The sequence below is a fragment of the Danio aesculapii genome, chromosome 15 (assembly GCF_903798145.1).
Source record: "Danio aesculapii chromosome 15, fDanAes4.1, whole genome shotgun sequence".
Taxonomy (NCBI): Eukaryota; Metazoa; Chordata; class Actinopteri; order Cypriniformes; family Danionidae; genus Danio; species Danio aesculapii.
Window position 1 is genome coordinate 48419780 of NC_079449.1, and position 15002 is coordinate 48434781.

Below are 15002 nucleotides of genomic sequence, written 5' to 3' on the forward strand. Positions count from 1 at the left end.
GTTAAACTGAAGTATTAATATATCAGCAGGTCTGCAGAGAGTGGGATTGACCTGGACCCGCTGCTGTTCCTGCAGGAGTGAGCGCTGATAGTCTGGACCCACTGCTGTTCACCAGGATTCATCAGTTCTGGAACTCCTCTGTAAGCGGCAGTGTGTGGATTAGCAGATGTGTGTGTGTGTGTGTGTGTGTGTGTGTGTGTGTGTGTGCATCTGTCCTGAGCATTCACTGATAATCTCAGAGGCGGAGGGGTATTATGCAACACACACACACATACACACACACACACACACACACACACACACACATTCTTGTATGACAGTGGTAGTGAGGACCGGGTAAATTAACCTATGAACTGAGGACCACCCTTTCTGACACAGCTACAAGTAGATGTTGACTGTATTTCAACACTAGGTGTCTCCAGGATTAGGGTTATCACCTCAGATTCTTTAAAAACACTAATAAAAGGAAAAAGTTTTTAACCTGCGGAGCGAGGACATTTTCTGTTGAGTTCATTCCTGATGGGGGCGCCATTGAGTTCATTCCAGGCGGAATTATATGAAGTATAATATTGAGACATTATATGGATTATATGGTGTTTGTTAATGTTAATGTGGACAGCTCTCAGTCATTATTGAACTAAACACCAGCACCAGAATAAATACTCAAATAATCTTTACAAACACATTCAATTTTATTGATTCACTCAGCATTTTTCTGATAAATCACCAAGAAGCTGCCTGAGAAATGCCAAAGAGGGCCGCAATATAATGTGTTATGTCCGTCCACGTTCTCTCCCTGAGAGCGGTTTCTTCAGTAAGACACTTCATGCAGGCGGCTTTACCTGGAACTCTGCGTTGCGCAATGAAGCTACTCAGATGTTTACTGACCGCCCTTCTCTCCTTATCCCTCCACGGGCGTTTGGTTATCGTGGTGGTCTTCACAACTGACAAGACAAAATGGATGGTATAACCATAAAAACAGACCAAAGTGTAGCTTTCTTACATAGTTCTTGACTGTAAATGCAATTATATCCTTAAAAACCTTTTCCCCAAAGATGTTACCTGTGTATCAGAGCTAATCAATCAATCAATTAAAAGAGTAATGACATTAGGAATCAAATCTGCTTTGACCAATAGGAATAAATCATGATCCAAGCGTTCAGTATTGTACAGCACACTGAATCATGATACAAGGCCACCACTATCGGCCAAATATCAAATTCCTGGACTGTTCCCTGACCTAGACATGTACAGGTATTACATTAACTGCGTAAAGGAGGAGAGCACACTAATGCACACTATCCCCACGTGGAGAAGCATGGCGAAAGAACGACGACTGACAATTTATCCAAAGATTGGAATTATTATTTTGGAAAAAGACGAGGGACTTCTGGTGGAAGATTTACTCTGTGTGACACGAGGACAAAAACTGGCAGAGAAACACAGGAACACGTCTAACGCGCTCAGTTTCACGACCACCATTCAGTGCAGTTCAGGAAGATAAAGGTAAGTTTACTGCTCATCTCCATCTTTAACATTAATTAAAATCCACCAGTTGAAGGACAGGATGTTAAACAGTTTAAAACTAGCTTGTGTCAGCGTAGTTTAATGTGTCACATATAATAACAAACCAAATATAATAATTTTGAAAAGATGCAGTGTGAAAGAATAATTTAGACTGTAAGCTGATGATGGACGCTGTCTGCCACACTGCTTATAAAAGTCCACCTGGTTAAATTAGCAGAGCGTCTGGCTTGTTCAGAAAACAGACAGTAAGTTAGTATGTGTCAGTAATGCTCATTTAAAGAAGATGTTATCTGTATATTTGCCTATTTTCAGAGTTCATTATTACTATTGCACTGCAAGAAAGCTGCAAATAAAGAGGGAATTTCAGCTCAGCATCATCATCGTTTCTCGCAGCAGGACTGTTGTAGAACAAAATAATTATATATTTCTGGAATGTATATACATTTGTAGAATATTTAATCAAAGGATTAATGTCTGGTCTGTTTGTGCCATGCAGCAGTGCTGGATCATCAGCCCACAGTCTCAGAGGATTCAGCCACAGTCTTCACCTGCATCCATTTATTTGTGCTCAGATGTTTGAGGTACTGTTTGTTATTTAAAGAATTAAAGTTATTTCTGTGAGGTAAACACTGATGTTGGTTAAGCTCTTTTAAAAACAGTTTTATTATGGATTTTTGTTTTTTCAATTTTCTATTAAACTGAATATCATGATAATAATGTATACTGTGATAAAACCTGTCAATTAATAGCATCCTGGAAATGAGATACCGGACATGCCTACACTGACTACAAACTGAATTTGCATGGCCTATAATGGATGGATTCACCTATGTGAAGAAATATTTTAGCAAAAAAAAAAGAAAGAAGATATTTATTACAATAACTGCTATAATAATCATTAATTCATCAATTCTCACAATTGCTAGTTGCAAAGATTGAAGAAATGTACCGTTTGCTTTCCCCTTGGCCACTCTCTTCCTCTTGATCTGAGGTGAGGGTTTGGTCATGCTCACTTCGTGAGTTTGATCTGCAGCAGACAAACATCAGCGGTCAGAGAAAGCTCAAATACTCTACTGAAGCACTGATAATGACTAGGAGTCTTAAACAACAAGCTGACTTCTTGCAAACTTTCTGTAGAATCACTAAACATTTTGACTCCAACATCTGAGGCCTTGTGTACACCTGATAACAAGATGCATTTTGATTGGTCAAAGTACTAGTATATAACACCACGTACAGGTGTGAACACAGTATAAAATGTGTTATTTAAAAACGCATTTGGTCAGAACAAAAATCTAGAACACTGTGGTTTAAATGAAGACAAGAGCAAGGTAAGAATTACTTTCTTTACCAGCACTGTATTATGTATATTATACAAACGTACATAATTATGCAAACAGAATTTTAAACTCGGGCTGTGCGATTTGGGGAGAATATCTCATTGCGTTTTTTTTTTTTTTTGGGCATATTGCGATTTCAATTTGATTTGCGGTTTAATTTTGTAGTCCAGCTTCAGCTCAATAATCTGTATCGTAGCTTCCTGAGTGTTAGGAAAAAAACGAAAATATATTAATGCTACTCAAATATATATTGACGCTACTCAAATATATATTGACGCTACTCAAATATATATTGACGCTACTCGAATATATTGACGCTACTCGAATATATTGACGCTACTCGAATATATTGACGCTACTCGGAATATATTGACGCTACTCAACATATACTGACGCTACTCAACATATACTGACGCTACTCAGAATATATTGACGCTACTCAGAATATATTGACGCTACTCAGAATATATTGACGCTACTCAGAATATATTGACGCTACTCAGAATATATTGACGCTACTCAACATATATTGACGCTACTCAACATATATTGACGCTACTCAACATATATTGACGCTACTCAACATATATTGACGCTACTCAACATATATTGACATATATTGACGCTACTCAACATATATTGACATATATTGACGCTACTCAACATATATTGACGCTACTCAACATATATTGACGCTACTCAACATATACTGACGCTACTCAACATATACTGACGCTACTCAACATATACTGACGCTACTCAACATATATTGACGGTACTCAGAATATTTTGACGCTACTCAGAATATTTTGACACTACTCGACATATATTGACGCTACTCAACATATATTGACATATACTGACGCTACTCAGAATATACTGACGCTACTCAACATATACTGACGCTACTCAACATATACTGACGCTACTCAGAATATATTGACGCTACTCAGAATATATTGACGCTACTCAACATATACTGACGCTACTCAACATATACTGACGCTACTCGGAATATATTGACGCTACTCAACATATACTGACGCTACTCGGAATATATTGACGCTACTCGGAATATATTGACGCTACTCAACATATACTGACGCTACTCAACATATACTGACGCTACTCAACATATACTGACGCTACTCGGAATATATTGACGCTATTCAACATATATAGACGCTACTCAGAATATATTGACGCTACTCAGAATATATTGACGCTACTCAGAATATATTGACGCTACTCAGAATATATTGACGCTACTCAGAATATATTGACGCTACTCAGAATATATTGACGCTACTCAGAATATATTGACGCTACTCAACATATATTGACGCTACTCAACATATATTGACGCTACTCAACATATATTGACATATATTGACGCTACTCAACATATATTGACGCTACTCGACATATATTGACGCTACTCAACATATATTGACGCTACTCAACATATATTGACATATATTGACGCTACTCAACATATATTGACGCTACTCAACATATACTGACGCTACTCAACATATATTGACGCTACTCGACATATATTGACGCTACTCGACATATATTGACGCTACTCAACATATATTGACGCTACTCAACATATACTGACGCTACTCAACATATACTGACGCTACTCAACATATACTGACGCTACTCAACATATATTGACGGTACTCTGAATATTTTGACGCTACTCAGAATATTTTGACGCTACTCAGAATATTTTGACACTACTCGACATATATTGAGGCTACTCGACATATATTGACGCTACTCGACATATATTGACATATATTGACGCTACTCAGAATATATTGACGCTACTCAAAAAATATTGACATATATTGATGCTACTCAGAATATACTGACGCTACTCAGAATATACTGACGCTACTCAACATATACTGACGCTACTCAACATATATTGACGCTACTCAGAATATATTGACGCTACTCAGAATATATTGACGCTACTCAACATATATTGACGCTACTCAACATATATTGACGCTACTCGACATATATTGACGCTACTCGACATATACTGACGCTACTCGACATATACTGACGCTACTAAACATATACTGACGCTACTCAACATATACTGACGGTACTCAGAATATTTTGACGCTACTCAGAATATTTTGACACTACTCGACATATATTGACGCTACTCGACATATATTGACGCTACTCGACATATATTGACGCTACTCGACATATATTGACGCTACTCGACATATATTGACATATATTGACATATATTGACGCTACTCAATATATATTGACATATATTGATGCTACTCAGAATATACTGACGCTACTCAGAATATATTGACGCTACTCAACATATACTGACGCTACTCAACATATATTGACGCTACTCAACATATACTGACGCTACTCAACATATATTGACGCTACTCAGAATATTTTGACACTACTCAACATATATTGACGCTACTCAGAATATTTTGACACTACTCAACATATGTTGACGCTACTCAGAATATTTTGACGCTACTCAGAATATTTTGACACTACTCGACATATATTGACGCTACTCGAAATATATTGATGCTACTCAAATATCACGATATTCAACGTACAGCTGTGGTACTACAAAATGGCTAAAATATGTGCGAGACGGAAGAGTATATCTCCTGTCCAGCATTTGGATGAGGTTTTTAAATCCCTCTTTGGTCACTGCATTAAAAGGCACCGTGTCTTTAGCGAAGTATGCGTTATGGCGTTAGTTATCTCCTGGGTAGGGTTGCAGCAGCTGTTCGTAAGTTAAAGTTTTCTTAAACTGAAAGGTAATGTCCACACTAATGTCCTTAGTAACTACTAGCAAGTTTGTAACTAAATTTGTTCTTACTTCGGTTGCAGCACATGATCTTAAAGCAAACCGTAGTTTTGTATCTATATATAACTGTCCTATGAAAATGAAATGATAAGTTAATGTCATCTCTTCTCTGACGTTATACATGAGGCGAGGCTGTTGTAAATATTTAGTTGGAACGTACTGTTAGTTCAGTTGTAGTATTTCCTCGTACTTGGCAACAATTCTGCGACAGCTCTTACACATTACCTGTTTTGTACAGTGTCCTATTTTTCTTTGATATTAATTCGTCTATTAATGCTTCTGAAGTGGCAGATGCCATCATCCCACTCGTCCACGCTTTCTTGTTTGTTTGGTTGTGTGTGTGTGTGTGTGTTCCGCATAGTCTGGTTGGGCAGTACGAAAGTGTACTCACTCAATTGGCTAGTAAGACTGTCGTGCACAGACGGCAGTCACGCATTTGCTCTGGGTGGGGGAAATTAAATATGAATTCGATAATCGCAGCCTCTTGCGATTTAGCAAATCGCAACGTTTCAAATTGCGATTCAATTTCGATTAATCGCACAGCCCTATTTTAAACTGTATAAAGATTAACATTAGTACATTAGATTTAACCTATATTTTATTTTACCCATGCTTCTGTCCTAGAATTGCCTTAACACTCACTTGTACTCGATGTACGAAATCTGCTGGAATTCTTCTCCAGTTTCTAGAACAATACGGACCCCTGCTATTCAGGCAGCCATCTTTGAGTAGCGTTTGAGAAAGCCAATAGAGAGCAACGATAAGCAAGAAGAGTTTGCTATTATTAGTAATTATTATTATTATAGAACTTTGCTATTATTAACATGACTGACTATAACATTGAAAACTTCCCTAAGCTTATTTGCCACATTTGTTTTGTAATATGTAATTCTCTTCTTTATCAAAACACTTGCTCTGCTCTCATGGAGTGAGATTTTTTTATGCAGGAAAGTAAAAAGAACAATAATAATATTGTTTGATATCTTTGTTGTTTGTAATAAATATCTGTCTTACAGATGATGACGACATCATAAGATTTCTTAAGCTTACTGCTTTGGACCCACACCTTCAGCACAAATTTGAAGCGGCAACAGGGTCTGGATCTCCTTATCATGCCTAAAAAAAGCTAATCGTGCCTAATTAAGAGAAACACTGGCTCACCTTCAACCTCTGAAGCCTGGTCGTCACTGCAGTGGTCTGATGATATCTGAGGGGAGAAGTCATACACCGCTCTCCTCTTCCTCTTGATCTGAGGTGAGGGCTGTTTGGTCGGACTCACTCCATCAGTGCAACAGACCAACATCAGCACCTGTAAGGGATCCTCAAGTAGAGAGAGACTTTACTGTCATGAACACTGCTTCAGGGAGATGTTGTGACAGTAAACATGTTTAGTAATGTTTCATCTATTATTTTTCATTAATGGAAACAGAAATAGTTAAATTAGTTTAGAGGCTTTTCATCTTTAAACGCACTGCCCATAATGAATGTGAGAATAATTAGGTGTGTGTGTGCACTGCTGAAGTGAAAGCATCTCTGTAAAATCTTGAGTTGTACTGTTGATTAAATTCATGTTGTCAGAGTCATTACTGCTTGCTGAGTGAAAAAGATGTGTGCCCATCTCAGATCTACCACAATACAAACATCAGCACAAACCATTAACTAAGATGAGTGTGTCAAATTCAGATCATACCTTCATCTGACTCTCCTTTTCTCTCTGCTCTTCCTCCTCCTCTTTGTCTCTGTGAGGCCGAGGTGGATGGAGGACTTTCACCTGTAAAAGATTTCTTTAAATTGGAGTTTCTTAAAAAGATGATTTTGAAACCAAAATTTGAGACCATGAGTCTGAAACCAAGCAAATCTTTGAGATGGCTGAACTCAGTCAATACTAAAGAGATCAAGGTTATACATTCACAGATTATTCTGTACATTGTGTAGAACGATTATTACAATTAGACTAGAATGATTGATTAAACCAGAAACAGTGAATCACAGAAAAATGACTTTAGGCATCTTTTCACAGAGTGTCATGAATAAATACAGACATAAAATATCAAAATAAATAATTCTCACAATAAATAAGTGTCATTACGCAACATCTATTTCTTCATTTTTGTAATTTATGCATTTCTACATTTATGTATGCATTTCTGTGCCCATATGTAAATGAGCTGGGCGGTCCCATAACCGCTCTCTGCACAGGATTGGTTAAACAGGATGATTATGACTGTACTACTGTAGATACTCTTCTGATCATTTTTGTAGTACCACTGCTAATAACTAGCATTTACTAGCAAAGAAAACAGTGTAATTGTTTAAACTACCTTCTGTTTGACTTGGATAGTGTAATAGATGATTTAGGTCAGTCAGTGATGATATGGATGTGCATGTGCTCAGAAAGTGAAACGAACATGGGGCATCCACCGTACTACTGGGGCATGGGCAGGTGTAAGATTCTGACGGTGTGATAACCTTGGATGAAAATATCACGGTATTGTGATTATTGCTCTAAAATATGTTCTGTTTAAACATCTGGGTAAAAAACAACTACTGTTCCCCCTCTGAACACGGTATATTTTATTTAACATTTAAAATATTTTGACACAGTAAACATGTCAGGCTGAATAATTAAAATAACTTGTTGACTTCTGCTGTCTTCGTTAGTTTCAGAAACACAGATTTATTTACAGTTTGAAAAGGCATCTGTGGATATCTTTCTCTTCTCTGGATATAGAGTAAAGCCACTGGATGTTGGTTTATAAGGGATTTGTTTTTCAGATGTTTCCTGAATTGTGGGCTGACCAGTAGCTTTTGATGTGGAGGCTCCTGTTCTCATATAACTCAATATACTCAATAAAATAGTGGAAAAAACACTTAATATAATAAAATAAACTTACAGATACCTGAGGAACGGTATAACAGAACATTCTAACGGTTTTAAAACCCTGACATTTCAAAACTGCGGTATACCTTGAAAGCGGTTATCGTCCCATGCCTACTCACTACTGGGGCATGTGATCCAGGCGGAGGTGTGCCTCGCTCGGAGCGTTATCTATTTCCTTTGCTAGTAAATGCAAATTATTAGCAGTGGTACTAAAAATATACTATATTTATCAGAAGAGTGTCAACGGCACTACATAATGATCCCGTTTAACCAATCCTGCGCTGACCTCATTTACATAAGGACACAGCCATACATAAATAAATAAATAAATCTGCATATTGACAGTTTTATTTATTTTAGTATTACATAATTTTAATATTATAAACTTTATTTAATTTTATATTATCTTCAGCATGTAATTATTTATTTATGCATTTATTTACATATTTTGTACATGAATTCATTTCAGCATTTAAATATTTATTCATTTATATATTAAATAAAGGAGTTTTATTACACTGGTTCTGATAATGAACTGTTCCCTCATTCTTATTATTTTAGATATTCAAGTTTATTTGTATCATGTTATCACTTTTTATCATTTATTTTAAAAATGGCCTCTTCCAATTAATTACTTGATTATTAAATGAATCCTATTATATTACTTTAATTAGTAAAGAATACTGGAAACTTACACTGATTGTGTAACGGTACATACCTTTGCTGACTTCTCTTCTCCCACTGCCTGTTCACCAAAGAGAAGATTAAAAAAGTATTACATAAAGAATATAAAGTGTGTATATATATATATATATATATATATATATATATATATATATATATATATATATAAAGCTGCTTTGAAACAATCCACATTGTAAAAGCGCTATACAAATAAAGATGAATTGAATTATATATATATATATATATATATATATATATATATATATATATATATATATATACTACTGAAGTATTACATATATATTACAGCATTTTATAACATTTCAGCATTAGTAATCTACATGAAAAAGCTCATGAGTTTAAAGATAAAGCAGTGTAATATGGCATATGCAGGTGTATAGTGATATTCTCCCCCTCCCTGAACTACACACACTGCTCTGGAGTTCCAGAGGCGACCCCGCAGCCCTCCCCCTCTCCCCCCTCTGAACTTACTAATGTCAGGCCCAAAACACAGGCCAAGCACCCAAATTAGACACACCAAACACTAAGATAGATATATATATATATATATATATATATATATATATATATATATATATATATATATATATATATATAAACCTTTACTTGATGTTAATTTAGCAATAAACATATTGGCCTACTGCTACATTAACATAACATTAAAATTACCACAAGAAATACCCATTCAAAATGAAATATGAATATAAAATATGTTATAGAGTCATACTGATCAAGTCTTGACTGAATTCTAAGCCAATATTACGTAAACGTGGTGCCAGATGAGTTAATGAGAGGCCGAGCCATTAAAAACATCAGATTTTACCTACACAACCGCTGAACCGGCGCGAAAACCGTGAGTTATAAACAATTAACATGAGAGAAATTAATTTAAAAAGTCTTACCTTTAATGCAGACGCTTGATATTTGTTGTGGTGTGCCCGCAGTCGCTCCATTCTCCTTCTCAATCGTTCCAGATCCATTTTGTGAACTAATGACCTCAGCCTCTGAGCTGCAGGTACTGTGGGGGAGGGGTGGGCGTGGCCTTCAATTAAGCGCGCAGTGGGGGATGGGCAGCGCAGCGCACACACTTACAGCCTAATTGAAGAGCTTGCTTCATGATACTCTCCAGTGTTTAAAGCATTATTTGTTAATTGAATCTAATATTAACCATCTCTACACCACCTCTGCGAGCGCATGGAGAAATGAACGAGGAAAGTTATGAAAACTGTCTATACAATAAGAAAAAAGTCTGGAGTGTTTGAAGCTAAACACTGTACCAGGCACCAGCATCATATTCTTCTGTACACTCAAGAACAATCATGAAGCACTGTATTAACTTTAACATTACAATGACTGATACTTCATCTGTGGAGCTGTACTTTTAGGAAAAGTAAATGCAGATGGAATCGTTCCATTTTCTCACTCAAGAACTGATCCATTCACTGAACTAATGACCTCAGCCTCTGAGCTGCAGGTACTGTGGGGGAGGGGCGGGCGTGGCCTTCAATTAAGCGAGCAGTGGGGGATGGGCAGCGCAGCGCACACACTTACAGCCTAATTGAAGAGCTTGCTTCATGATACTCTCCAGTGTTTAAAGCATTACTTGTTCATTGAATCTAATGTTAACCGTACAACTACTGTTTAACTTAAATTAACACTGTAATGCATCAGTTACAACAAGAGAAAGCTTTTTAAAATTATTATTGTTATAATAATAATAATAGTAATAATAATTATCATTATTAGTTAACTTTAATGCCAAAACACTGTAAGACAATTACTATAGTATATTAAAATGTAGGTATTTAGCAGACACTTTTATCTAGGTGACTTTCAAATAAGTACAAAGAAACAACTTACAAAAATAAACTCACAAAAAGGGATCTGTCAGGCCTTAGCTTTACAAAACAGTACAGAGCTAGGTTTTTATATAAAGGTACAGCACTACTTATAAAGATATATTAGTTACTTATGTGCTCATATAGGGGGTTATGGGTTACACGTATAATTAAATGTATTTTTTATAACTTCAAGATCTAAATATTAATGTGTTGTCTGATACATAGTTCATTTAAGCTTCCAACTTTATATTACGCATCATTTTATATCTGGTGGGGGCCCAAAATTGTCCTGTGCCTCTGTGTCACAAAAAAGACGAATCATTAGGGATGTGGGAGACTAAAAGATGGAGAGGCAGATTCACTGTACAGAGCGTCCTGACCACTGTTTTCACTCTGCAGTCTGAAAGACTTTATCAAAACTTCATGTCTGAAATAGACACTATTACACAACTTATTACACTAAATGATGAATGACATTGAGACACTTATTAAACTATATTATTGATCACACGTCACTGACACCATTACATGATGGTTTAACAGAGCTGGACAGACACCCCCATTCTCTACAGAGCTGCAGTATTGCAGTATTACTGCAGTATTGAACTGCAGTATTAAAAACTGATACCTGATATTTTCATTTACATTTGAATTGGATCAGCTTATTGCTTAAAGCAATCTGTACTGTAAAAAGCACCATGAAAATAACGATGATTTACCTTAACATTATAAAAACACTAATATGACAAACATGATCTTTGTAGGCTGTAAATATGTTGAAGACTGCATTCACAACCATGCAACTAAGTTACTGAACGTAAAGTAACTTGAAGTAATACATGCAGTAATAGCATCCTTCACATAGACTTTTGACCAACAATAGAATATTCATGCATTCATTCATTTTCTTTTTGGCTTAGTCTCTTTATTTATCAGGGGTCGCCACAATGGAATGAACCACCAACTATTCCAGCATATGTTTTACACAGTGGATGCCCTTCCAGCTGCAACCCAGTACTGGGAAACACCCATACACTCTCACATTCACACACTCATACACTACGGACAATTTAGTTGATCAATTCCCCTATAGCGCATGTGTTTGGACTGTGGGGGAAACCGGAGCACCCGGAGGAAACCCACACCAACACCGGGAGAACATGCAAACTCCACACAGACATGACCACAGGCCCAGCCGGGGCTCGAACCAGCGATCGAGTGCTGTCAGGCAACGGTGCTAACTACTGAGACACCGTGACGCCCCCAACAATAGAATAGCAAATCTTTTTTTTTTTTTTTGCATTTAACAAATTTTACATGACAAGGTTTCTGTTTTAATAAAGTAAAAATGTCAAATAATTTTTAAAAGAAAGAAAAAAAATCCACTATTTCCTGTTTGCTTTAACTCTACTGAGGAGCCATGTGCAGCACTGCAGGAGTACGCTGCAACGCTCTCTCTCTCAGCTGTAGTGTTAGTGTTGAGGGATTGATAATCACTGGCTAATGTCTATAAGTACATGACTGACTGGTCTGGCCTGCAACAAGACATAGCAAACATTTCTTTGAGTGTCCTCCACAACCTATTTGTAACCTATTTATTTTTATTACAATAGCAGTGGTTTCCTAGCAGATGTTCTACCATGAAGGCCTGATTCACACAGTCTCCTCTTAACAGTTGTTCTAGAGATGTGTCTGCTGCTGTGTGGCATTGACCTGGTCTCTAATCTGAGCTGCTGTTAACCTGTGATTTCTGAGGCTGGTGACTCGGCTGAACTTATCCTCTGCACTTATCCTTTCCTGGGGTGGTCCGCATGTGAGCCAGTTTCTTTGTAGCGCTTGATGGTTTTTGTGACCGCACTTGGGGACACTTTCAAAGTTTTCCCCATTTTTGGGACTGACTGACCTTCATTTCTTAAAGTAATGATGGCCACTCGTTTTTCTTTACTTAGCTGCTTTTTTCTTGCCATAATACACAATCGAACACTCTACTCAGTAGGACGATCAGCTGTGTGTCCACCTGACTTCTGCACAACACAACTGATGCTCCCAACCCCATTTATAAGGCAAGAAATCCCACTTATTAAACCTGACAGGGCACAGCTGTGAAGTGAAGACCATTTCAGGAGACGACCTCTTGAAGCTCATCAAGAGAATGCCAAGAGTTTGCAAAGCAGTAATCAAAGCAAAAGGTGACTACTTTGAAGAACCCAGAATATGACATGTTCAGTTGTTTCACACTTGTTTGTTCTGTCTGTAACTCCACATGTGTTCATTCATAGTTTTGATGCCTTCAGTGTGAATCTACAATGTTCATAGTCATGAAAATAAAGAAAACTCTTTGAATGAGAAGGTGTGTCCAAACTTTAGCTCTGTACTGTATGTATCAGGCTTAAAGAAAAAGATAAACATAATGCAGAAACACATTCAATTAATGATGACTGTTGGACAAAAACTATTATATAAAATTATGGACATTTTCAGAAAAAAAAAAAAACTTTTTCCCCAGAAGAGGACACGTCTGGAAAAAGAGGACTTCTGTTCACCCTACATAATCTCTGTTTGAATGGGAATAGCTTTAGATGGAGATGTGGGGTAAATTATTATTACCAGAGCTTTCAGTGCTTTTTTCCATCTGGAGGTGCCATCTCTATATCATCACAGACAATGTCAGCACAGACACAAAGGTCTCCAGTACTGCTAATGCTCTGGACACAGACCAGCAGTAAATGTGCAAATATTTGGCCAATTTCTGTTTCAAAGTAGTCTTCCACAGTTGTTTCTATGCAGACTCTTGAAGCAGTGGAACACATCTGTTAAACAAACTACAGGTGTTTTTACAGATACAATTCAGATCAATATGAAGGTTTGTTTAGAGGAATGACATTTAATTTAGCTTTAGGTGAGTGCTTATTATTGACAGAATCCAATCTTAATTAATTAAACATTTGATTAGACATGGGGGCGGCACGCTGGCGCAGTGGGTAGCACGATTGCCTCACAGCAAGTAGGTCGCTGGTTTGAGCCTCGGCTGGGTCAGTGGTCATTTCTGTGTGGAGTCTGCATGTTCTCCCCGTGTTGGTGTGGGTTTCCTCCGGGTGCTCCGGTTTCCCCCACAGTCCAAACACATGTGCTATAGGGGAATTGGGTGAGCTAAATTGTCCGTAGTGTACGAGTGTGTGTGTGAATGTGAGAGTGTATGGGTGTTTCCCAGTGATGGGCTGCAGCTGAAAGGGCATCTGCTGTGTAAAACATGTGCTGGATGAGTTGGTGGTTCATTCCGCTGTGGCGACCCCAGATTAATAAAGGGACTAATGAATGAATGAATGAATGAATGTTAGACATGTACCTATGTCAGGAAGCAGCAGGATTCACACAACAGGGAGGTAAAGGCAGAACATAATGTTAGCCTTTCATGTTCTATGTGAATTGTCCATTAATACTTGCTTAATAATACTTGGGTCACCAAAGACAAACACAATTTGAAGTTTAAGACTTTTAAGATCTTTCTACAAAAATGTACACAGTCTACAGATTATGTGTAAACGTAAGTGTGAGTAGATGTGTCAGGGTAATAACAGAATCAGGGTGTTGTCAGCCCATGTCTGTATCCTGATGAGTGTGCTTTGCCAGCATTGTGCCTACAGGGATTTGAGCTCGGGCAGATCTAAACATTCCCTATGTGAATAAACCAGCACATCAGCATCAACGTTTACATATCTGCTCAAAATATCATTCAGAAAATTACAAAAATAATATCTGGCAAGGAAGTCTATTCACCAGGTCATCTAATTATTTAGCATTGGGGCGTCAGCATGTATGAGCATGTT

The 15002-nt window shown here is 37.2% G+C and overlaps 1 protein-coding gene across 1 annotated transcript; it reads right to left on the reverse strand.

Moving 5' to 3' along the window:
• Nucleotides 1-274: 274 nt before the first annotated feature.
• Nucleotides 275-10706, reverse strand: LOC130241335 (uncharacterized). The gene is made up of 6 exons (XM_056473044.1): nt 10237-10706; nt 9348-9374; nt 7439-7519; nt 6910-7069; nt 2477-2554; nt 275-944 (listed from the first exon to the last, which is right to left on the reverse strand). The coding sequence occupies exons 1-6, from the start codon at nt 10312-10314 to the stop codon at nt 724-726; spliced, it is 645 nt and encodes a 214-aa protein (XP_056329019.1). The 5' UTR covers nt 10315-10706; the 3' UTR covers nt 275-723.
• Between the last annotated feature and the right edge of the window lie 4296 nt (nt 10707-15002).

Excerpts from the sequence above, each read along its gene's own strand:
- LOC130241335 (XM_056473044.1), bottom strand. The coding sequence starts at position 10,314 with ATGGATCTGGAACGATTGAGAAGGAGAATGGAGCGACTGCGGGCACAC. Across the intron at positions 9,375-10,236 it reads ATCAAGCGTCTGCATTAAAG|GCAGTGGGAGAAGAGAAGTC; the intron begins GTAAGACTTTTT and ends TTTGGTGAACAG. Across the intron at positions 7,520-9,347 it reads GAGAAGAGAAGTCAGCAAAG|GTGAAAGTCCTCCATCCACC; the intron begins GTATGTACCGTT and ends AATCTTTTACAG.